The 25036-nt window shown below is 57.5% G+C and overlaps 1 protein-coding gene across 3 annotated transcripts in view; it reads right to left on the bottom strand.

The window, feature by feature from the left end:
- ATP6V1C2 (ATPase H+ transporting V1 subunit C2) overlaps positions 1–25036 on the bottom strand; it is a 38828-nt gene that overhangs the window by 547 nt on the left and 13245 nt on the right. For 2 of the 3 annotated variants that reach the window (XM_037151738.2, XM_037151737.2), the window contains exons 4-13: positions 19354–19439; positions 14632–14726; positions 11029–11120; positions 8631–8729; positions 8060–8128; positions 6389–6481; positions 6213–6306; positions 3896–4027; positions 2947–3044; positions 20–152 (exon numbers count right to left, since the gene is read on the bottom strand). In XM_037151738.2, the coding sequence (XP_037007633.2) occupies positions 20–152; positions 2947–3044; positions 3896–4027; positions 6213–6306; positions 6389–6481; positions 8060–8128; positions 8631–8729; positions 11029–11120; positions 14632–14726; positions 19354–19439 (991 nt within the window). The remainder of the gene's footprint in view (positions 1–19; positions 153–2946; positions 3045–3895; positions 4028–6212; positions 6307–6388; positions 6482–8059; positions 8129–8630; positions 8730–11028; positions 11121–14631; positions 14727–19353; positions 19440–25036) is intronic. The other variant, XM_037151739.2, reaches the window with a different exon arrangement.

The raw sequence follows: 25036 nt of genomic DNA, 5'->3' as shown, positions 1-25036 counted from the left end.
TTCAGGGTCTGATACCTACGTCCAACAGACTTGCAGCTGCCACTTCATCCAGGTGCCTGAAGATGGAGTTCAGAACCTCCCTCAGCCGCTTGGTGGATGACTTCTTATGAGGCTGGAGGAGCACAGCCTGGAAATTCACGGGGAGTCCGTACCTTCTCGGACAGACAAAAGTGTGTGCGTTACACCAGGTGCGGATGTGGGCAAAGCCAACTGAACGAGAAACCGAGGGGGTTCAAGTAAAATGAGAAGCCGCGGCCAGCGTAGCAGCTTGAGAAAATAAAGCTCAGTTGAGTCAAGGGTCGGGGGAAACGATCTAGTGATCGTTTCTAGTGACCTAGTGATCTAGGTCTTTCCAGATAGAAGACACCAGAACACGCCAACCCACTTCTGACAGCGGCGGTTCTTGATCGCAGAGCTGAGAGGCCATCCCAGCCTTGCTGCCTTTCCTCCAATAAAAGGAAAAGCAAAAAGTCCAGCTTATCGAGCTTTCGGGTGAATAAAAGACTAAATGGACTTCACGTGCCCAAGTACATTTAAAATCACTTGCCTGGCGCTTTTTCTGTGGTGTTGCCCAAAGACAATTGAGTACTGTATAAATAATAAACATGCCCTTGGTGAGTCAATTTTTTTAAAAATATACCATCAGGGAGCAAATCTTGGCCGTTCCCTGCTTGTCACCTGCACGCCTTCCTGTCCCCAAGCCAGCTGTGAACGTAGCCCTCAGGGCACTGACACCCTTTGAGTTGCCTGACCCGCCCATGATTCACAGGCAAACACCTGCTACTATTGCTCGGTTTTTTATTTCCCCGTGTCCACGGTTAAGCCCCGCTCCCAAGCGTCCCCAGGCCCCATTGCGGCTGCCGATGGAGCAGTGCGCCTGGAAACGCTGGGGTCTCCTCTGATCTGCAGAAAGGCGAGGTCAGCGGCTCCGTGAGAGTGGGCTGACGGTCACCACTGCCACGGCAGCCAAGCACCGGGCCGGCCCCAGCCTGCACCTCTGCACTGAACACTGGGGCCACCCTCTGTCTCCTACTGTCCCTGCCCATGAACTCACCACTGTCTTGCCCCATTCAAAACAAAACCTTAACTCGATGAGCTCTTGTTCTAAACGTCAGTGTCCAATGTCCTGTTTCACTCTATTAGCGTCTCACACCATGGACCTGAGATCCCTGACTTTCCACTGCCTCAGACCCTGGGCACCACACCCTCCTGTCTCTGACTTCTTGCGGGCTTCTCGGCCACCACTCCTTAAATGCTGAGGTTCCCTGAGGTGTCCCTCTGGTCCCTCCCTTGACTCTCCCTGAGGGTGAACTCACCCACACCCTTCAGTCATTGTCGACTCCCAGTGCCCCAGCACCCCCTGCGGGTCCCGGGGCGGGAAAAGGTCAAAAACACTTGCTAACACTTGCCAGGCTAAGGTCACTAGGTGGTCGGAGGAAGTGGGGATGTGACCTGTATGTCCGCTCTAATGCGCTCAGTCAACACTGACTCTTAGATTACAATCTCTCCATAGCTCTACCCATACTGATGAGACTGCAATGCAAAGCAGGTGAAGAGCAAGCTGCAGACTATTAGGTACAAATGACCCTGATTGGAGGATGTGAAGAGCCCTGGTTATCTGGGGGTTGTGGGGCCACGAGGAATACGCCCTGCAGCACACACGCCTGAGCGTGCCTTTGTTCAATGTGCAAGTGTCACAGCCGTGTTCGGGACACTGGTCTGCGAGGCGGGCCAGCCAGCAGGCTCGGTCCGGGCACCCACTGGCTGGAGACAGCTGAAATACTCCAGGTTAGTGTGAGAGCGCCTGTCAACCCAGCAAGGAAACCCTAGTCATTACGGGCCTTTGAGATGGTGGGACGGGGGGGGAGGGGGGCAGGGAGGATGAGGAACCACGGTCAGATCCCATCTGCGTTTGGACAAAACTGCACTGGCAGCCACAGAGAGGGTGAAGCACAGGACCAAGTAGAAGCCCGTGGCACCACCGGGCAAGCTGAGACCGGAGACAGAGGAGGAAACGGGAAGGGTGACAGTGACAGGCCGGGCCAGGCATGGGGCGGTGGGCGGAGGCAGCGGGGGCAGGATGCCAGGGCGGGGGGCAGAGGCATCCAAGCTGGCCACCGGCAGAAACAGGGGAGCTGGAGGAAGGTGCTAGAAGGGAAGACAAGCCAGACAGAGGAGGGCCGGCGGGCCAGGTGGGGGCTGGGAGTGGACCCTGGGGCAGCCTGCGGTGGGGAGGGACACCAGCAGAGAGGGTCCGAGGGCTGGGAGAGCATCCGAGCCTGCCGGCCAGGGTAGGGGCAGCCCCGGAAGCAGGGTGCAGCCAGTGGTGTGTTCGCGACACCCCACATGTTCAGAGCAGGAAGAAAAGCTGGCTTCAAAAAATAATTCCCGGTAGATCCCATTGTCATAAAAATTTAGGCAGAATTATACATCTCTGTACATTTAAAAAGCCAAAAACCCCAAATCTGAAGGAGTACACACCAGCATGTACGTTAGCAGTGCTTTCTCTCCCTGTTAAAATGTCAGGTGATTGTATTCATTCCTTGTGTTTATCCATAGTTTCCAAAATTTCCACAAACTATTTTGCTTTCGTTCAAAAAAAAGTAAGTTTTGGTGGTGGTGGTTTGGTGTGGCTGCGTTTGACTGTTCTGATGCCCGAAGGCTCTAGCCTCAAGGTCAGGGTCTGAGCCCAGGTCCTGGACCCTGGCAGCTGCGAGGGGGAGCGGGCAGGGAAGGGGGAGGTGACTCTAGGGTCTGGCAGGAAAGGGCACCGGCCAGCAGGGGGCCTCATGGCTGAGGGACAGCTCACTGGATCCAGAAACCCTGGCCAGGAGCCGGGGGAGAGGTCCTGTCCGAGGAGGTTGGGGGACGTGGGGGGTGGGGGAGGGAGGAAGGTGAACCCAGGTGGCCCTGGACCTGGCTCGTCCCGGCTCCTCCCCCACCTACCTGAGCACAGACTCCACGAACACCCGCAGCGCCTTGATGTGGACCCAGGCAATAAAGGCCTCGCTGAAGTTCACCTTGAGCCAGCGCAGCAGGGGTCCCTGCAGAAACAGGCGAGCGTGACCCCTCCTGGCCACTCTGCCCCTTGACACCAAGCCAAGAAAGGGCACGGATCTGACAGAGCAAGCCTGCATGGAGAAGAAACGCCCAGGGGCCAGCAGAAGCAGCGAGTCGGTCCGACGAGGCTCGGGAGCGGGTGCCCAGGACCGCGTCCTCCGGGTTGCCTGGTGCCGGGAAGCTCCGCGGGCCGGCCACAGACACGTGCTGGGGCCCCTCAGACAGGGTGGCGCGAGGCCAGGTGGCCCCTGGCCTCGGGGCTTTCAGCAGCAGCCCACAGGTTTCCACCTGACACTATTGCCAAGGGGGCCACCTTCGTAGAAGGCTCTGGCCCACTGCCCATGTCCCCCACGGCCACCGAGTTCAGGAAGCTCCTCGCATGACCACAACACTTCAGGGCCGCGGCATCCGTCACCAGTGCTGGGTTGGCAGGTCATCTGTGGGAGTTCAAAGGCTTGCAGCGAAGGCTCTGAGCTCCCACCTGCTACCTCCAACGGCCCACAAAGGTTGAGGGGGTCCAGCCAGGGCAGGACGGTGGAGCTGCCTGACCACTGCCGCCCCCAGCCAGGGTCTGCCCATCACCAGCTGCAGCCACCTCCAGACAGAGCAGAGGCACCCTGGCCCCAAAGCACCACCCCCTGTGGGGGGCAGGGGGCACGCGTAGCCCCGAAGAGGCCTCCAGATGAGGAGGAAGAAACCATCCCGGGCTCCTCGAAGGGAAGACCTTGAAAGACGTAGAGGTGACAGAAAGTGCAAGGCTTGATTTTCTCAGGAGGCGCCTGCGCCGGCGAGGACATGCGAGCCAGGGAACCCGGGGCTCCCTCGGGGTGCTTACCTCGCCCTCGCCCTCACTCTCTCTGTCGGTGTGCCCCACAGCAGGCCTATCGGGGTGACCTAGTGGGGTTACCTTAACCTTGTGGTCCGGGAGGGTGGACGATCCCTTTTTAAGAGCAACACTGGAAGTTTGCTAAAGGCACAGAAATGATTAATCTTTTAGGAAACGTGAATGAGAAACACACAGACATACTTCTCGTCGCCTGGTAGGTCTGGCAGACAGGTGTGTGCCATCCGCCTGGGGGCGTGGAAAGTCTTTGTTCGGCTCCAGATTCCCGGGAAAGAGCTGACGCCTGGCGAGGGGCAGTTCCCGCACCCCCTCTTCTGCCTGGCCTGGCCCGGGGCCTCCCCCTTGAGCAAGCAGACAAGGGCGGCGCAGCTCCCAGGGAGGGTGCAGTGGAAGAGACCCTGCCTGCTGAGCTGTTTGTCTGGGCCCCGTCGGGGTGTCCCCACCAAGTGCAGCCCACGGCGGCCTCCTTGGTGGCCAGGGTGCACTTACACACGCTACCCACTCTTAAGGAGATGCTGCCCTTCAGCACCATTTTTCTCTCAAACGGGCAAAGCTCAGGAAAATCCTGCCCTATGCTCTCAAAGGGACTGAGGACACCGGGACCCGTCCCTTCTGACTGACGAGCAGCCAGAAAGATGCAGGAAGTGGGTCCTACCCCCCCCCACAGGCTAAGGGGTAAGAGTCTGGAGAGCCTGGGGCCGGGCTGAGCCCCACTGTCCCCTGCACACTGGCACACAACGAGAGCCTCGAAAGGGACTGTCTCCAAGGCAGAGGGTCTCCTCCCGAGCTCCGGTCCCCCCACGGAAGAGAGGTCCGGCAGGGCCCCCCAGGCCGGCATGGGGGTGCAGAAGCCGACACCGGCCGGCAACCTGAGACCCAGGCGGCAGGTGTCAGGCTCCTGTGTGCAGGTGGGTGCCAAAGGACCTGACCGCCAGTCCTCGGGGCAGGGCCTGCCACCTGGACACACGTGGAACCTGCCATGATCCGGCTTCCATCACACCTGGGCAGGGAGCCGGAGGCCACTGAAGAGGCCTCGGGGGCAGTCCCGGGTCTCGGAGCCAAGGTTCAGAGGGAACCTTTTGGATCTCAGCTCTGGTGGTGACCCCCTCTCCTGCCTGGGTGTGGGGGACCTGGGGGCCCAGGCTCTGACTCAGCCCTTCACTGCAGTGGACCCGAGAAGTATGCGTGTCCCTCCGGGGCGCACACATCTATACACACATATGTGTGTGTGTTTATGCTTGGGGACACTTTATACAATCTGTTCCCATTCCTGTCGAAAGGGACGAGCCAGTCCAGGGGGGTTCTGGGGAGCCATTCCAGGGGCCCCACGGCTGGGGCTCACTCCTGAGGGTGGCTGGTGTACTGGAGTCCCCGGGAAAGGCCATCGCCTTGGAGGTCAGGTCGGACATGCCGAACCCCCGTCCTGTGTCGGGAAGGCTCAGGGCAAACACGCGGCCCCAGGAGAAGCACTTGTGGCCTTCTAGCCAAGCACATACTTACAGCTTTCTGTTTACCCACGGGCTTTCCTCCGAGAGGCCCCGAGTGCTTCCTATTCATTCTTCCCCTCTGCACAAGAGGCAGGTGCTGACAGACACCCCCCTCCGCAGAGACTGGGGGAGGGGACTCAGAAACACCCCGCCCAGACAGGAGCCCCGAGGAGCCACTGAGGCCGCTGCATCCGAATGACCGTCCCCAGTGGCCCTGGTCACAGTTCAGGAGCACAAGACTGGCCTTCTCCCCCTGGAGTTCGGCTGCCCTCGGCCCTGAAAAGTTTCTGAGTGGCTGTTGTCGGAAGTCTCAAGGATAAGCACCCACTCTTTGCTAAAAGCAGAGCGAAGGTAAATACAGGTGCTGGGGACAGAGATGTCACACCACACCAGGAAATCACACTGTCAAGAACAGCGGTGTGACCTCGGGCCTCACTCTGGAGCCCCGCCTGCCTTGCTCGACCTCAGGGGCATCAGGCAGGGTCCCCTTCCAGGGCCCCTGAGGCTCTGACCACTCAGAGCCTGGGTTTCTCGTCGGCAGGTGGGACTGAGCCCCTCCGGGCAGCACAGGGCTGGGACCCGCTGGGACCACGTGCGGAGGGCGCCCAGCTCCACGGCTCATGGCTCAGGTGCCAGCTCTACAATGACCTGTGCTTGTCACCTCCCCTCCAGGCCCCGCTCTGGCAGCCCCAGAAGAGCACATGCTCCCGGGCGGTGTGTGCCCAGGACCAAGGGGACGCCGGCGTTGAGGGGTGGGGGCCCAACAGGGCCCGTCTGTCCCCATCTTGCCCAAAAGCCCGTGTCCCAACTCGAGTACTCACATACTGTTGCTTCTTGTCAGACAGCAGCCTGGTCATCTCCTCCCTTTCCCTTTTAATTTCCATTTCATCGTAGTAAAACTCTCGGACCATGAACCTTAAAGCAAGCAAACGAGAGGCTTTCGAGACAAAGCTCCCCCTCGGAGCCGAGACCCGGAGAGGCCCACCGCGGCCCTTACTTGTTGGCCTTGGCTTTGATTTTGAAGTCATCGATCACCTTCCGAAACAGGGTCACCGTGAAGAGGCCGCCGTCCTTGTCCTCGGCGAGCAGTCTGTGGGAGAGAAGCTCCGTTCGCCGGCCTCACCCTCAGGCCCCAACCTGATGCTGGGCTGGACTACTCCCTCTCCCTCGGGAGCAGGTCACTGTGGAGGTGGCTTCCGTCCCCTCGGCCTGTGGCCTGTGCACTGGGGCCCTGCAAGCGTCAGGGTAGGGAGCCCAGGACGTCCTAATTCTGTGGTCCCAGCTGCCTTCCTCCCTCTCTTCCTACTTGCTCTCCTCACCAGAGCCTAGGGGGCCTGCTGGCCACATGGACACAGGCCCTCAGGGGAGGCGGGGACTGGGCTCTAGTGAGCAGTCACCTGGGGGCTGGCTCAAGCCACCCTTCTGGGTCTGAGTCCCCCTGTGTGCGCACAGGTGCCCCTGGCCCTGAAACGATGGTGAAGACCGCCTCACAGTGGCCATCTCACGTCCACTTTCACAGTGGCCTAATCAGGCACAGCCTCCCGGCACACCTCCATGCAAAACTGCCGTGGCCGCTGTCCCCGAGGGTATGGGGTGGTTGGGGCCAGTGATCTAGGCATTTGTGACCCCCTCTGGCCAGGTGACAGGTAAGGGGAGTCCTCAGACTGGGCAGGGCTTTGTGAGCTTGCTGGCAGGCCGCCTGTCCTGCTTCTCAGAGCCGGCACGCACCCTCAGAGGCGGCCCCAGCTACGAACCCTTTCCCGGTCAGTGCTGGGTCTCTCAGGGCCCACAGAGCCTGGGGCTCTGGCCTGAGAGGCTCTCCCGGCCGGTGTCCTGGCACCTGGCTGCCGAGGGGCCGCGGAGAGGCTCCAAGCAGGCCGGCCTGGAGGGCCGGCTCCTCTGCTTTCGGTGCCCCCTCCCCGCCTCCCTCCGCCCCTGCCACCAAAGACCCGGCTGCCCCGGGCTCTCTTCTCCAGCCTCTCATGTGACCTCAGGCTGCGACTGTCCTGTCCCCTGAAACCGTCATTTTAGCTCCTGATAGCTACCTCCTGTGAGCTGGGGACCCAGGGAGAGCCAGCCAGGCAGCTGGGAGTAGGCGCCCCAAACTGTACTCTGCTCTCCAGCCCGAGGCCACCTCTGTGCTCAGCTTGGTGTTTCTCGTGGGACATGCCCATGATTCTGCTGTGCACCCGAGTGTGCCCGAGTCCCACGGGGTGGAGTTCGTCGGTCTTTAGACCGTAAGTAAGTAGCTTCGTGCTGTGTGCCTTCTGCAGCCTGCTCAGCACCACAGAGCGAGGCCTGCCCCCGCTGGGCCCAGCTCCGTGGCTGGTATTCTCAGCGTGACTGCTTTCTCTCATCCCCTCTTCTGCAACACGGCCAGCCCTCACTGCCCGTGCCTGCTCTGACCCCAGCAGGCCCCACGCTGTGAGACTGTTTCCCACACCTGCCCCAGAACCCACTCGGAGCTGCCCGAGAAGGCAGAGTGCAGCCAGGGAGGGCTCCCGGGAGGAGGGGCAGGGAAGCGAAGTTCGGAAAGATGGAGGGAGGCTGGCCGCGTGGCCATGCAGGAACTCGGGGGGCGGGCGGGCATGAGCGTTTGGTGGCTGGGTGCCCCGGAGCACCGCACATGCTTCCCAGGGGCACTGGGGGAAGCTGGGGTTGTACTCACTTGGTTGACCGAGGGACCACCATGTCCGAGAGGGACTCGTAGGTTTTTTGCCATTCTGCGTAGTTTTGTCTGTGAGGACACAGAGCAGGTCAGCGCTTCCCGCAGGAAAGGCTGCGGGGCATCCTGAGTGTTTAGGGAGCCGCACACCCCTTTTCCCGAGGAGCCAAGGTGAGCAGGGCTTGGGCCAGAGAGAGCCCCAGACCCTGTGTGTGGCCCTGCAGGGCGGAGCCCTGCCTGCCTGGGAGCCCCCAAGCGCCACACCGGAAAAACCTGCAAGGAGGACTCAGCCAGAGACCCCGCTGGCATCTTAGAAACCCTGGCCCTGCGTGGCCTTGGGCAAGACAACTGACCACAGCCTCTCCCAGGCTTGCAGAGAGTGACTCGAATCTGCCTGCGACACGTGGCATGGCCCTTTGTCACCACTGTGACGCTGCAGGCACTGTCACCGGCTCCTGTGATTGCCACACGGCCTCCGCTCAGGGCCTGGGACCTCTCCTGGGGCAAGGCCGGCCTCCCTCCGCGATGACTGACACAGGTCGAGACCCCACTGCCCGCCTTCCTCACCACTTACTTGGGGACGATGACCAGGAGTGTGATCAGGTACTCGGAATCCAGCACGAAGTCTTCTTTGCTCACAATGTCGTTCAGTGTCCGGGTGAAGAGGTTTCCCCTGGGTGCACATGGGACAAAGTGGGTGCAATCAGCACAAAGGCACCATGGACCCCAGCACACCCGTAGCAGGGGGGCCAGCAGAACCAGGAGGGGCCAGCAGGAAACGGGGAGACTCAGGCTGCTCCTGGGGGGGGGGGCCCCCGAGGCTCAGTGTGCCTGCCCCCAGCAGAACCGCCGTGGTTGGCAGGGCCTCGGGCGCTATCACCAGCACACGAAGGGCTGCTGAATCCAACACCGTCACCTGCGCTGCCCTGGCGCAAGCCACCGCGGTCGCTGTCAGGAGGGCACCACTGGTGGCAGACAGCTCGTTACTCAAGTGTCAACTCAGCAGCCAGCTCTCGAAGCTGCCTGGGCTGTCCTGGGCAGGCACCGGCCCGGAGAGAGTGTCGCTTTACACGCTGCACAGCAGCCAGGGGACACGCACCTGAAACAGCTTTCTGTGTGCCCAGTGGAACCTGGCCTGCACCGGGCCACGGTGTTTTTAGCACAGGATCACAGCCACTGTTCCAGCAAATGGGCCACAATACAGCCAACGGGACTGCCTGCACCGTCGGTGCACAGGCCATGGCACCAGCTAACGTGCAGCATGCAACGCTTCCCGCGTACACAGCCCAGGGGTGCTGAGCCGAGGCCGCAGCTTTAGGTGAATTGCAGCCCCTGTCTCTCCTCCCTCTCATTGCCAGTAAGTCCCCGAGGGCCCCTTTCTGCAGGCACTGAGTTTCCCTACACGGTCAGACCTCACCTGCCTGCTTCACACTCGTGCAGCCCCTGCACACAGCACACGCTCCCTATTTGTCGTGTGGGTGAGTGTGAGCGGTCCAAGGGCAGAAAGCGTGTGTTCTTCTGCTTTGTGTCTTTAGGGTCTAGCATGAGGCCTGAGTGTGCAGTAGGTGCTTAATAAACATCTACCAGATGAAGAAAAGAAGAGCAGAGGAGGGAGGGCGGGCTGGTTTCACCCTCTTCACTCTCCCCTCCCCCCCTGGAGTATATGCCGAGTCAGCGAGGGCTTCGCCACCTGACTGCACAGGCTGGGCCAGGTGTTTGCTCTCATCCCAGACCACTCTCCTGTCCACAACCTGGGGGTGTGAGTGGATGGCCCAGTAGGCAAACGGCCTCGTGGCCCACTGGTCAGTACCACGGCGGATCTACCCCAAGGACACCATTTAGGGCTGTGTGCCTTTGGCACCCTGCCCTTCTGGCCACTCCTGCCTGGTGTGCAACTCCATTGGTGCCCACTCAGTTCTGATACAAAGCCAGGCAACCAAGGATGGTTTCTAGTTGAAATGCATCTTTCCCTCTTTGGTTTTAAATTTTCCACGAATGTACTATTTGCTTTTTTCACAAGGAAACAACTGGCTCAGGGACCATCAGAAGAGAGAAGATACGGTAGGAGGGACACCTCCCTGGTGATGTTTTCTTCGCTCACAGCAGTGAGCCGACCAGGAGGATGGCCGACCACAGGGGCGGCTGGTGCCTAGCTCCCCAGACACTTCCTTTCTCTGGAGTATCTCAGAGAACCGTCAAGAGAATCAGATCCACCATCTGGGGGGACTGGAAGGATCGTCTGTGCCGGCTTGGCCCTATTCCCGATCACCTTCCAGCTTCTCCAGCAGGAGCTCACATGGCTTCTTCTTACATGCCTCCAACAACAGGGAGCTCACTGCCTCATAAGGCAGTAGCAGTCATCACGACACTGGCCTTAAGCTCTTCTCCTGACACCTCCCACCCTCTTGGTGACTGGCTGTGTTTGCAGGGCCAGGCGGTCTGTTCCCTCTCCCACGTGGTGGCCCTTCAGGTGGGCAGAGAAGGCGCCTGAGCCCCTGAAGCCCCAACTACGGAGCCCACTGCCCTCTGCTGGTGCCCACTAGAGGCCGGGCTCTGGCAGCCCAGCCTGCTGCCGCCTCTGTGAGGAGGGGCCTCTGCAGAGCTTCCGTGGGGAAGAGTCTTGGGGTGCAGCCCAGGTGCTCTTAATAACTTGGGGGAGGGTGCCAGAGGGGAGGAAGCATCTGTCAGCATCTGCTCCTCTCTGGGCACAGGCAGGGATGTGCCAGGAACCCCGGCCTGGGCCTCTCCTCCTCTCTCCCCTCCACCCTATTTGCTTCAGGTCCACCCCTCCCAGCACAGCTCCTGCAGAGTCAGAAGTGTGTCTGCCTGTCCACCCATCTGTCTGTCTCACTCTCTCTCACACACATATACCCTGGTCGCCCCACGATCGGCACAGCTCCCACCACGGCTGGCCAGGATGCTGCCCCCGCCCGGTTTGGTGGCCGTGAGTGGCTCAAGGACAGGGCACTCACTGGGACTTCTTCTCCAGGCTCTCCAGGGTGACCTTCAGGGTGTTGTAGGTGGCCGTGCGGGACTTCAGGTCGGTCTCGATCTGGGCCAGTTGCTATTCGTAAGAGCAGAAGAGTTCAAAGAGTCGGTCAAACTTCTCCAACTTGCCACAGATTGCTCCTGGCGCCCTTCAGGACAAACCCTGAGTCCTGCCTGTTCACCAGGGATGGCTCCCCTTCCACGCCCCTGCTCTCCGAGCACCCACATTCGGCCCCCCAGTGAGGCCCTGGGAGGGCAGGAAGGGGTAAGTGGCCCCGCTCTGCAGATGCAGAGACTCAGGGAGCAGACTCCGTGGACTTCCAGCCCATCTCCCCGCCGTCAGGGTGCCCGCGGCCTGCACACGTGCACTGTCAGGCTCGGCTGGAGTCAGGTCAGCACAGGCTGACCCCGTCCTGCCTCTGCAAACACCTCTGTATGTGAAGGCTCCACCCGACAGTGCCCTGGTCTCCAGGCTCAGCTGTGCCCCACGGCAGCCCCTCCCTGCTCCATGTAGGTGGGAAGGGGCCTTTAGCTGGGAGGGCCGGTCATCAGCCTGATGTTCAGGAGATTCCCTTATTCCAGAATGTTCAGGAGCACTCCCCAGACCCCTCCTGCGGTGGGCAGGGAATGAGAGAAGCAAGGCCCAAGGCCCAGCTCTCTTGCCGCAGGTGCCCGATCAGCCTGGCCGGGGGTGACAATGTCTTCCCCAAGGACTAGAAGCAGAGAAAGAAAAATGTCCACCAGTGTCCAATCCACCCAAAGCCCTCACAACAGACAGCTGCCCCGAGCGAATGTTCTGAAGTCGCCGCAAGCGCAGCCCAGGCCTCAGTGAGCCCATCTTGTGCGGTGGGCACTGTCGGGAATTGGAAGGACGCCCACCAGCACCTGCCCTCCAGGGTCCAGGTGGGTTCCCCGAGCTGACGTGTGTGGGGCGCGGGGCCTATTCCCACGGCTCCTGAGAGACACTGTGCCGACGTCCACCCATGTCTCTGTCCTTGGCACCATCAGTGACACCTCACCGGTGACCAAACGCAACCGGGCAGCACATGCGGACATGGGGACATCCCAGAACCCTCGCAGGGAAAAAGGGGCGCTCTGCAGGGGACGGACAATTCTGGGTTGAAAAACATACAGTTTTTACGTAGCTGGAAGGGTCTGCTTCAGACTTCTCAGTATCAGTCTACGGTTTGGGGAGATTAAAGAGAGCAGGAGTGGGGGTGGGCGTGGTGTCGCAGGGGCCTTTCATGTTTTCAGCTTTGCACTTGGGTATATTTGATTTGGGGGGGGAGAGATTTTTTTACAATGTTAAAAATGTTTCTTACTTTCCCAAGATTGTTGACTTACAGAAAACTGTGCAAATAGCCCACGGGGTCCCTGTCCCAGTCTCCAGTGGCAAGATCTCTCATGGAGCAGTGCGACCCCGAGACCAGCACATTGACCTGGGCACAGCCCACAGGTCTTGATTTCTACAGTAAGATTCCCATATGTTTTAAGAATCCTGGGACCTCTCTGTTTTCCTGATCTCACCACAAGCCAATGAGAACACCCTGCAGCGGGTGTTGGGACCCAACGAGACGGGGAGAGGAGCTGAGACTCTGGGAGAGACTTCCAACTCCGACCGGCTGTCCCTGAACCTCGCTGAGCTCAGAGCCACGGAGCCGGTGCGAGCTAATTCAATCCACGGAGCAGCTCGTGCACAAGGATGAGTGCTTTCCTGCACCAGCCTGAGCTCCCCGAGGGAGGCGGGCCCGGGTCCCCTCTGCACCTCCCGGCAGAGCGGCCAGCACTGGGCAGAGCTGAGAGCGCGCACGCTCGACAGAACCCAACACCAGCCCTGCTCCTCGGAGGCACACCTGCCATGGGAGGCAGGCCCCCTGCAGCACTAGGGGGACGTCACCAGCCACCAGCACCCCATGGGTTGGCAGGGCGCTGGCCCTCCACCATGGGCAGACATGCCCGTGGTGGAGGAATGGATCTGTTGCTGTTTCACCAGCAAGATTTGGGGATTTTTTGAAATGACAGCATCACGCAACCTGTGCAGGCTGACACAGCCACAGCTGGGCGGGCCCCCGGCCAGGGGACATGCTGCCACTCAGCGTGCAGGGCTGGGAGCTCTCCCCACGCCTCTTCATTGAAGGAGGGGCAGGCGGCTCAGCTCCCAGCTGTTGAGCAGGTCAAGCCTCCCCAGACTGTGTCAGGACAGGGCTCCTCCCAGGATGAGAGACCTGCCCGGTCACCCAGACGATGCTACTCGACGCCCACCGCACAGTGACAGGTACCTCCCCACGGCTCTCCCAGGGGCTGGGATGTGTCTAGTTGACTGCTGAGACCTCCCGCTGGGGGAACAGGCCTGACCCAGGGCTGAGGGCACCACCTTGGGGTTCTGGTGCAGGGCAGGGTCGGGGAGCCCATGCCCCAAGCCTCTGCGGGGCTGACTCAGGGAGCAGGGTCAGCCTAGTACCCCTGGGGCAGGTGCCCTGCATGCCCACCTAGTGCAAGGCCTCAACCCTGCAGCCCCTGCAGTGGGCACCTCACCTTGGCCAGCCTCCCACCTGAAATCAGAGGAAGGTGACACCTACCTCCCAGGGCGGACATGAGAAGGAAAAGAAGCAAAAGAGCCCCGAGTGGTCCCAGGCACACAGGGGTGCCACCCAACCCCTGCTCTCTCCCTCTCTCTACTTCCTTGCCAAAGTCATTCTTTGGATCCCCTGGACTAGGGAGAAGCCAAGTTCTGTCCCCCAGCCTGCTCTGCCCCCTCAACCAAGGGCCCTTTACACTTTGGGGCCTTCACCACTGGGTCTGGTGACCCCAGGACAGCCTCTCAGTGAGCACTGTCCCAGGGGACTCAGAGATGGGCACTGGCTGCCCCGCCTGGCTCCGCCCGGCCTCCGTAGCGGGGGCAGGGCTTGGCTAGCCCCCCGGACAGCCATCTGCTCCTGGGTTAGTGGAGGAGGCAGGGGCACAGCAGCCGCCCGGGAACCGCACCTGGCCCTGGGGCTCCGGGCAGCCCCTCCTGGAGGGCCTTCCAGAATCACTGCCTGATTGTGCCAGGAGGAGCCGGGACTTCTGTGACGTCTGGGGTACCCAGGGGACCGCACCCACATTCCCGGGCCCTCTGGCCCCAGGCAGGGCCAGGGCCTGCAGTGAGGAGAGGCCGGCTGCACTACAGGGACATGCCAGTGGCCACCTCCTCCCCCGGTCCACCCAGCCCTGCCCAGGTGGCTCTGCCACTGAGCAGACAAGAGGAACGCTTTGTTCCTGGCCCAGCTCAGGCTCTCTCCCAGACACCAGAGCGAGCAGGAGACCCAACCTAGGAGGGGGTCACAAACCATCAGTGCCTGCCCTCAGGGAGACAACATAGCTATGAGACACACCCCCTCCTGGGGCCCCCAGAGCCAGGAAGCAAAAGCTGGAGGCCATGCCTGTCAAGAAAGGGTGACCACAGGGACACCCAGCCTCTTGCCTCTGGCCCCCCAGAAAGTTCATCTGCTTTGCCAGGGCCCAAATGCCATGTAATCCACGTCAGAGGTCAGAGGTCCCCGGTCACTGAAGCATAAGCGTCCCCTGAAGGAAGGCCCTTCTCTTACCTTTGCTAGAGTGTCCACCACGCTCACCAGCGGCTGTTTCGCAGGGTATTTGGCCATGTCCCATTCAAATTTGGTCACAAAGGACGTCAAATCAACTGAAAGAACACAAGCATGTTTCGGCACGTGAGCAGGGCTGATAACCAGTGAGATCCAGCTGTTGGGCCCCAACCACGCACCGCACTCCCACCTGGAAGCAATCGGAGGGACCAGAGGACACACCTGGGCTCCGGGGCAGTGCACCCCGCGGGAGCCGAGTGCTGGGCCAGCTGCCTGGCCACTGCCCGCACCTGAAACCCCACCGTGAAGCACAGCGGCCGAAGGGACGCCGTCCCAGCTGCGCTCTCTGCCCCAGAGGCAACCTCAGCTGGCTGCCCCAGAGCAGGCGCCAGGAGGAAGGAGCGAGGTCGGCTGAGAGGCCGAGGATGCCGGGCTCATTCCCTGCCTTTTCCCGTTGCTTGGGTGACGCGTCCCTGCCAGGTTATCCTTCTGATCTGAGGTACCCCGAAGGCATGCCAGGGACCCCCAGCCAACCCCCAAAGACACGCAGCCTGTCCTGGATGCCACCTGCTCACAAGATGAGCCATCTTCCTGCCTCCTGTGTCCAAGCGCCGGACAGAGGTGATTTCAACATATGGGTCTGTTATAAAGGTGTTCTGAACAGAAGCAGTGTTGGAACTGGTGAATGTGGTTCTTAGTATCTGGCATGGATGTGCACTTTTCCAGTGTATGTTCTTTATTTTTATATAAAATGGCCTTATAATTAGAGACCCCCCCCATATGCTTGTACCCAGGAAAGGCCTGCACTGGACACAGTGAAGGAAATGGGTTCTCACCAGGAGCCACACTTGCCAGCACCTTGACCTTGAGCCAGCCTCCAGAACCATGAGATGAACGTCTGATAGGTAAGCCCCCAGTCCGTGGTACTGTGTTATGGCAGCCAGACCAGAGTCACACAGGTCTGGGTGTTAATTTGGCATTAGTATGGATTTTGGTACTGCCTCCCAATGGCATGGAAATGACCTTGTAAAAAGGAAACAGCCCTGGGAGGAACTGAATTAGTGTCTGGATAATAACAGGGGGCGTGGTCAAGGGCAGAACCGGAAGGTCAGGAAGGTGCCTCCTGTGGCACCAGGAGTCCCTGATCCCACTTCCTGTGGTCCAGGCACTGAGCAAGCACGTGGGTCACACGCTGACAGGCAGGGACTGCCACCCATCCCACAGGTCAGGGGACAGGCACCCCTGGCAGGAGATGGCAGGCTTCAGGGTCAGTTCCCCTTCTTGTCCCCTCTCTGCCACTTCCTGCATCTGGTAGAGACTCCACCACCCAAGCCAAGCCACCTTTGACCCCTAGGTTGTCCCTCACTGCTGCTCCAGTCCTGCAACACCAGGATGGAGCCCCCACGGGCTCCCCTGTCCCACGACACTGGCAACACCACCCGCTCATCCCTGAGTCGCTTGCCCTTTTGGGGTCCCTGAGGGCAGAGACTGTCTCAGTGTCTCCAGGGCCTGGTGCGTAGTGAGGGCCCCACATACGAATCCTCCGAATAACCCTGCTCACTCTTCTAACTCGCCCGGCCTGGGCTGCTCCCAGGAGGCCGGTGGCAGCCCAAGCTCTCGTTTCCGTGAACCTCCACAAAGTCCAGCGTCTCTGTGGCACTTGGACCAAAGAGAGTGGGCTCCCGGTCTCCACAAGAAGGGCCAGAATCCCTTTAGGGCATAGCGCCCCCTCTCGGTGGCTCCCAGACCCTTAGTCTCTGTCTCACCATGGAGTGCAGGGTGCTGCGGGCTGCCCCCCACCCCGGCTGGCAGCTCTGGGGGACAGTCACATCTGGATGCCCAGCACTCGGCACAGTGCTTGGCACTCAGGAGCCGAGCAGGGATGTCTGATGAGTGAAGCAGGAGGGGAGGCCGGGTAAGAAGCCCATGCAGACCTCCCTGCGGAAGGCTGCAGTCTGTGATGGTGACCGGCCCCTCCCCTGCAGCACCTGCCCCGCCACGTCTGGAGCTCCAGCTCCAGACACTGACTGTGACCCCGGGTCACTCATCCAAGGGAGGCCTTGCCTGTCAACACATGGCCTTAGGTGAGAACAGACTCTGGGGACAGTCTGCCCCTCAGAGGGCACAGCCCATGGGGTATGTCCAGGACTGCAGCCTATCTCTGTCCGTTCGGGAAAGACCCGGCTTCCCCTCCCTCCCCTGGCCAGGGAGCCATGTGGGCCTGGGACTGGTGGCCTGTGTGTGCAGACCTCGAAGCAGGCAGGCCCGCTCAGGCAGCAGCTCTTGAGCTACAATGCTCACGTCTGAGAGCCAAAGCCAGGCCTGCCCGGCAGGCAGGCAGCAGAACGAGGACCTGTGACCACACAGGCTGCCGCCTGGAAGTCAGAGGGACCTTCTGGCGTGGAGAGCGTCTGTGCACCTTCTGGGGCCCGGGCCGGACCAGGGTGTGCTCGCTCAGCTTCGGCTGAGATCAAAAGCACCCAGGCCCTCCTGTGCCCCAGGCTCAGCTCAGGGCAAAGAGCAAACAAAAGCGGAAGGTGCACAGGCAAAGCTACCAGCCTGGACAGGCATGAAGTCGTTGGCAGGGGAGAACCCCGAGACCCAGAGAGGTGGCCTGCTGAGGCCACACGGTGCATTCCACAGCAGGACCAGGTCTGACCGCTCCCTGGCTGGGGATCCTGGCCCTCCACACGACCTGAGTTCCCGGTGTGCTCTGGGGGAGACTGGACTAGAACCCCACCTGCTGGGGCCACCCTGAGTTCCTCCGGTGGGCTCTGTCAGCCCCCGGTCCCAGGGTCTTCAAAAGAAAAGGATTTCCCCATCCAAAGAATGTCAGCAAAGCCTGAGCCAAGCTAAGTGTAGAAGGTCACTTGACCTCGGTCCCTTTCAGAGCCCTGGCATCCTTGGCCTCTGTCGGCAATGGCCTCGGGTACAGAACAAGCTGTGGAAGCTCACGGGGACCCAACTTGCACGACACCTAGAGATGATGACACAAAGGAGCAAAGCCGAATGCCCTCCCCTGGAGGAGGGAGGCAGGGCCCCTGGGGCCATCTGGGGGGGGATGTGACGGAATAAGAACACCTGATACTAAGTCACGTGAACGGTGAGCAGCATGTGAGCACCATTTGGCTGTGAGCTTGAACCCTCCATCCCTAGAGACCAGGTTTTCTTGTAGAAAAGTAGCTCTCTACCTTACATCAGCTCTTCTGTCTAGGGCCCTATGAGTTACCTGCTGGGAAATAAGACCAGTTGATCTTTATAATAACATAATCTGTGTATCAGCATCAGCAAGAAATCTCACTGCAAAGGAAAAGATTGCATTGGGGAAGGAGTTTTGCTAGCTTGCAGTCTGTGGGAGCCAGCAGGTCTTCAAAGGTCTGCTGGCTTTAATTCCTCCAGCTGGAGCCGGGGGGCGAAACCCAGAGCAAATGGCTCTTCTAACGCTGAAACCAGGAAAGGCCTGTGTGGGCACAGGGATTCCCTCTGGGTGCTCGGGAGGAGCAGGCTCCTTGCCCATCCAGGCTGCACAGAACCAAGCCTGGCATTGCAGCTGCCTGGGGCCACACAATGGCCAGCCTCCCAGGCAGGAAGGGGACTGCAAGGCCAAGATGCAGAAGGCCACCGGGGACCCCAGAGTCAAAGCAACCCCACTCCAGGAGGCATGCAGAGCTGCTGCGGAGGCAGGGGAGGCCCGAGGGAGGGGGGAGGGAATGAAAGAGTTGCTCACTGGGTCACACGGATACAGTGACCAAGTGCAAGGTGGTACTGGGGAAATCCATTGTCACCAGGTCACTGTACCTCGATGACCAGACCGAGATCCCCCTTCCCAAGGGACATGCAGGCACACACTGCACACACACACACACAGCAAACAATGCACGACCTACTCTTTAAACATTTCATTTTTTCCTTCACACCTGCAATGTAAGAAGGTGTCGTTATTCAACCACATTCACGTACAAAGCCAAGTTCAGGTCTGGGAGTATGAACATTTCCATTTGTCAATAGAAACAAGCCAATAAAAAGCTTTTTAAGGTTGCCAGGAAGGGGGGAAATACAAATTTCTGTGTAACACATGATGTCAATGTTAAGCATAGAATCCAACCCCTCGTTTTCAGCACAGGTGCCTGTGTTAGAGGCACAGGTTTAGTTAACTGCAGGTATTTAAACACCCAATTTCTAAAGTCTCCAAAGTTGCAAACTTTTCATCTTGCACATTTTAGTGCACTCCAATTCCAGGTACACAATGAATGGGCCAAAACATTCTTGGTCTAACTCTCTATTTACTGGGCACAAGGTACAACTTCAGTTTGAGGCATCATGCAGGATAGCAGGGTGTTTCAGCCTTGTTCTGGGAAAAGGCCGATTAAACCCATCGGGGGCTGGGGGGGCTGGGGGGCAGGGTGGAACCGCCCATGCAGGAGAGAGCAGAGGCTGGCAGAGTAGGCGGGAAGGGCCCGACAACCCCCTGAACACATTTCCACTTCGAATTTCATACAGGGTTTCAGCTATGGGGTAAAAACACGCGACAGGGGGCAATAAACCAGCCAAGGGGCAGGTCTTCCCAACCTCCCTGCTGTTGAGCTGACAGCGAGATGCATAGTGTCTGCCACTTCAGAGCCTCCTTTGGGGAGGGGGGTGCCGCACGGTGCGGCCACACCCAGGGCTACCCATGGGTCAGCAGAGCTGGGGCAGCACCGCGGTGAGGACAGAGGGGCGACCTACCTCCGTTGGCCAGGAGGTTCTCCCGGACATTCCCCTTGGCGTCCTCCATGACCTCCACCACGCTCTGCGCCATTCTCTTTATGAGGCTTTGGGAAGAGAACACAGGGCGGGTTAGAGTAGCAACTGTCCTCCGAAGACAAGGCCCACTGGTGGGGAAAGGAGTGGGTGCCGCCCTTTGGGAAATAATCTGGCAAAGTGGAGGAAAAGGCTTCAACTGCTGGCAGCCTTTGAACCAGTATGTCCACTTCTGGGAACTGATTAAGGAAATAGGACAAACAGGAAAAGCTTTCTGAATAAAAAAGATGTTCTTCTCAGCAGTGTGGCTGACAGCGAAGAACTGGAAACCGCTGGGAGGTTCTACAATAGGGGATTGTTTTAGTAAATATTGGTACACGCAGCTGAGGGGTTATCAGGCAGCCTTTGTAAACAAGGTTTACGAAGAATGTCTAATACTGTGGAGCGAGGCGTGAATTATAACACTGCGTGGAAAACAAACAAGAATCAAACTTGTACAGAAAGTGTGGATACAACTCCGTGAAAATTGTTCCTCCAATTTTAGTTATTTTGTATTATAATCTGGTATCACTTTTTAAAAAGATTTTATTTATTTTTAGAGGCAGGAAAAGGGAGGAAGATAGAGAAATAGAGAAATGTTGATGTATAAAAGAAACATCAATCAGTTGCCTCTTGCACACCCACAACTGAGGACCTGGCCTGCAACCCAGCATGTGCCCCAACTGGGAATCAGACCAGTGACCTCTCGGTTTATGGGACAACACCTAACCCACTGAGCCACACCAGTCAGGGCTGGTATCACTTTTATCATTAGAAAATTAAAACTTTTTAAGTCACCAGAAAGTATCCCAAAGGCTTCAGAAAGCACTTGGAGGCAGGACGTGACTTTGCACAGCTCCGCCAATTACCAGGCGAATAACCTGGCCCAAGTCTCTTTAATCTCTTTGAGCCTCAGCTCTCTTGGGTGTGAAATGTGGTGATAGCCATTTTGCAGGATAATTGTATTAATAGAACTAATCAGGCACCTGGCATATAATAGCAAAGAGGGTCTACTCGTAGAAGCTGGTCAATTAGAACCACAATTGGAAAAGTGCCAAACCAGGATGAAAGCCTGAAAATTCCGATGGGCCAAATCTTTGCCTCGGGCCCTCTCTCCAAATTCTCTGGGCTCCCAGGCAGGTCAGAGGACAGAACCGGTCACCGATGTCCAAATGGAGAACAAGGTCTTCTGCTGCTGCAGGCGCCGGCCTTGGCCACGCAGAGCCTGGGGTGGGGGGCTGGGCGGGGAGGTCCCTCCCACCAGCATTCCCCCCCTTAGTTCACGTCCATGGGTTGTACATATAAGTTCTTTGAGTTCTCTTTTCCGACACCATTTTTATCTCTCCCCATGTTTTATGCCTACTAATTATGTGGCTTCTTCCCTGTACCTTTCCCCCCTATTCCTCCCTCCCCCTCCCCACTGACATCCCTCCATGTGATGTCCATTTCTCTGATTCTGGTTCTTTGCTTAGTTTTTGTTTTCATTATTTTCCTTTCTTTTAGGTTCATTTGTTGATAGTTGTTTGTTGTCATTTTACTGTTCACATTTTTAATCATCTTTTTCTTAGATAAGTCCCTTTAACATTTCATAGAATAAGGACTTGGTGGTGATGCTGAACTCCTTTAACTTGACCTTATCTGGGAAGCACTTTATCTGCCCTCCCATTCTAAATGATAGCTTTGCTGGAGAGAGTAATCTTGGACATAGGTCCTTGCTTTTCATGACTTGGAGTACTTCTTTCCAGCCCTTTCTTGCCTGCAAAGTTTCTTTTGAGAAATCACCTGATAGTCTGATGGGAACTCCTTTGTAGGTAACTGTCTCCTTTTCTCTTGCTACTGTTAAGATTCTCTCCTTCTCTTTAACCTTGGGTGGCTTAATGATGATGTGCCTTAGTGTGTTCCTTCTTGGGTCCAACTTCTTTGGGACTCTCTGAGCCTCCTGGACTTCCTGGAAGTCTATTTCCTTCGCCAGACTGGGGAGCTTTTCATTATTTGTTCAAATAAGTTTTCAATTTCTTGCTATCATTCTTTTCCTTCTGGCACCCCTATGATTCAGATGTTGGAATGTTTCAGGCTGTCCCAGAGGTTCCTAAGTCTCTCTTTATTTATTTTTTTTTTTGAATTCTTCTTTCTTCATTCTGTTCTGGTTGGATGTTCATCCCTTTTGCTCCAGATTGTTGCTCTGAGTCCTCATTTCCTTCCTGTCACTGTTGGTTCCCTGAATATTTTGCTTTATTTCACATTGGATATCCTTCATTTGTTTCTTCATTTTTCAACCGAGCTCAATCAGATCTGTGAGCATTTTGATTACCAGGGCTTTAAATTCTCCACCCGATAGGTTGGCTGTCTCCTCATTGCTTAGTTCTCTTTCTGAGGCTTTGCTCTGTTCTTTCACTTGGGCCCAATTTCTTTGTTAGGTGCACCTGTTAAGTTGTAAGGAGGCGGGGCAACCCTCCTCGCTGCACTGCCGTGCTGCCTGTGGGGGAGGGGCCAGAGAGGGAACAGTGCAGCTCACTGGCTGTTCACTTTCCAATGGACTCTCGTGTGAGACGGGGAGTTTCTCCCACCTTGGCAACCCCACCCTCGTCCCTGGTCAGTTCTGAGGCTGTTCCACCTTCAGCCAGCCCCGCTCCTGCGGTTCACCGTGTCGCTGCCGGTTCTTACTGGTCTGGTTGTTCTGGTTGACGTTTTCTTTAATGTCTTGGTGGTTGAAGTTCCATGCAGTCTGATTTTTCTGGCACTTCTGGTTGTTTATTGACTTTAGGTTGGTTGTTGTCCTCCTTTTGGTTGTGTGAGGAAGCGAAGGGTTTCTCCCTACACCTCCATCTTGGCCAGGCAGTATTTTTCCATAAGACATATCCTCATTTAAATTCCTGTCTGTTTACCCTGAGAGTTTTGTTTTTTGTTTTGTTTTGTTTTGTTTTGTTTTGTTTTGTTTTGTTTTGTTTTGTTTTGTTTTAGGAGAAAGCAATAGGCGGCTCAGGCAAACATTTTCTCCAGCTGCGGGGGCAGCTGGGACACCCCTGGGGCCTCACCCCACCTGGTTCCCCATCAACACATTTTGTGGCAAAGCTGCAGGGGGTGTGTCTCCTGGCTGTCCACATACATGAAATGTCCAGAACAGACAAGTCCACAGAGCGGGTGGCCGATGGTGAGGTGGGGGGTGGGGTAGGAAGGGAGGGAGGGAACTGCTAATGGGCACAGGCTTTCTTTTCTATTGTAGGTGGTGACAAGGTTTTACAATAGGTGGCGGGAAGGGCCGCACACCCTTGCATACACACTAGAGAAGAATGAACCGCACGCGTCAGAGGGTGACTGTTACAGTGGATGAATTGTATCACAAATGAAAAAACACGTCTTGGCCTTTCTCTTGGCTTTAGGGTGGAGACCCAGCCCGGAGGACAATGGCAAAGACTCCAGACTGGCCCTTTATGCTGGGTGTCACGCCTTCTGCAAAGTCCCTTCCCTTGGCTCTGCTCCCTCTTCTCCATCACCACCCTAGTTTACAGTTGCCACGAGTCTGTCCAGCTAGTCCCTGGGCACCATCCCAGACAGAACCCGCCCTCTTTCTCCAGGTTTCCTCCGAAGCGTCCTCTCTGCTTCCCCTGCCTCTCCCAGTCTGGCCTCCTCCTGTGCATCCTCTCATGGCAGCCAGACAGGTGTCTAAAAATACACCTGTGTGCATGCCACGGTGCCGTCTCACCCACGCCAGAGGTTTCCCAAGGTGTCCCAATACTGAGGTTCTCACTCCTTAGAACAGTTTAGAAGCAGCACCCCAGCTGGCCCGGCTTCCTCTTTCTCCACCCCCTCACCCCGCCCTTGCTGTGCTGCGGCCGTCCGGACTATCCTGGGCTATCTGGATGCCACTCACCCTTTATAAGAGCCCATGGGTCCCCTCCTGGGGCAACTCACCCGTAACAAACACAACAGTGCCGGATGACATCCCGCTCAATACACGCTGCTTCTCGAACTCAACAAAAACACATTGCGTGGCCCGGCCAGGTGGCACAGGTGGGTGGAGCACAGTCCTGTACACCAAAAGGTTGTGGGTTCGATTTCTGATCAGGGCACATACCTAGGCTGTGGATTATACCCCCACTCGGGGTGCAACCAATCAATGTTTCTCTTTCTCTCTTTCTGAAGTCAATAAACATATCTTCAGGTGAGAACAAAACACACATACAGAGTGTCTGCTTCATACCAGGTAACGTGATGGGGACACCGGGGTGAGCAAACCGACCATGGCTGCCACTCTCAAGGGGCTCCCAGTAGAACGCCCCTCCCCCGCATCAGTTACCACTGTCAGACACGTTGCCTTCCCTCCATGTGCATCCCGTGGAACAGAATGCGCACGCCGGGCAAACACGCAGCGGCTCCCAGAACACCCAGGGGCCCAGAGGTGTGGGCAGAACGAGAGCCCCGAGATGAGAGATGGGACCCGGCCCAGGGCTCCTGACCACGCACACGTCACCAGAATTAACCGTCTCTCCTCATCTACCTCCTCTGCCAGAACGTGAGCTTCTTGAAGAACGGACATTTCCTTAAAAAATAATCAGTGTTTCCTATGATGACAAAATAGTACTCCATGTAGCCACTATATCGAGCTGCGTCCCTGGTGAGGGGGCCAGGCCCTGGGACCCTGTGTTCCGAAGCATCCCAATCTCACCCCCCTGTAAACCACATCCCTCCCGTAGGCCCAGGAAGCAATCTGACAACTGGAGGACCGAAGGGGCTGTGTGAAGGGACACTCTGGGTACCCAGGACCCTAATGCCTCAACAGAGGGTCAGTGTCAACCCAGAGGGAGGAACTCACATGTCTGCACAAAGGCTGCACACGGATGTTTGTGACAGCTTTATTTACCATTGCCCCGAACTGGAAACCATCAAAACATCACCTGGCAGGTGAAAGGGTAAACAAACTGTGGCTTACACAAAACGGAGCACTACACAGCACTGAAAATGACCCTGCAGCATAAATAAATCTCAGGCGGTGATACACCAAGGGAAAAACAGACCCAAAAATGAAGCGTGCGTACTACGTCATCCCATTCACAGAAGAGTTCTGAAAGTGCCAACGATCTTCTGGTGGCAGAAAGCCAATCAGTGGTGGCTAAGGTGCAGGAAGAGCCTGATGACAAAGGGGTCCCAGGGGCCTTTTGGGGGAAGTGGGCATGTTGACTGTCTTGACTGTGGTGACAGTTTTGTGTGTGTACAGTGGGGCAGAAGGAGGTTTGCAGTTGTGAGTGCGGAGTTTATTCCTCTGTTATTGATTACTGTGTTACAGCGTCCACATGAACAACTGTGAACCTCCTCTTGCCCCACCCTGCATGTCAAAACTTGACAATCAAAAAGGACCCTTTAAAATGTGCCGTTTATTGCATGTTACTTGTATCTGAATAAAGGCATTTTTTTTAAAAGACTGTACTCCACAGAGGCAACATTTCTTACCTCAGGTTCATAAAATCCCCCAAATTGACAATACGGTTCATGAGAAAAATCACAGGGAAAGGAGCCCTCTCTTCACTGCTGGCAGAAAAGCAGGATGGTCTGGTGTCACTTATCTAAATTACAAGGCACACGGCCCCTGGACCCAGCAACTTTGTTCTGAGAATTCATCCTGCAGTTACAC

This window comes from Artibeus jamaicensis, unplaced genomic scaffold (assembly GCF_021234435.1).
Source record: "Artibeus jamaicensis isolate MK-2021 breed Jamaican fruit bat unplaced genomic scaffold, CSHL_Jam_final contig_465, whole genome shotgun sequence".
Classification (NCBI taxonomy): domain Eukaryota; kingdom Metazoa; phylum Chordata; class Mammalia; order Chiroptera; family Phyllostomidae; genus Artibeus; species Artibeus jamaicensis.
This window is presented reverse-complemented; position numbering and strand designations above follow the sequence as displayed.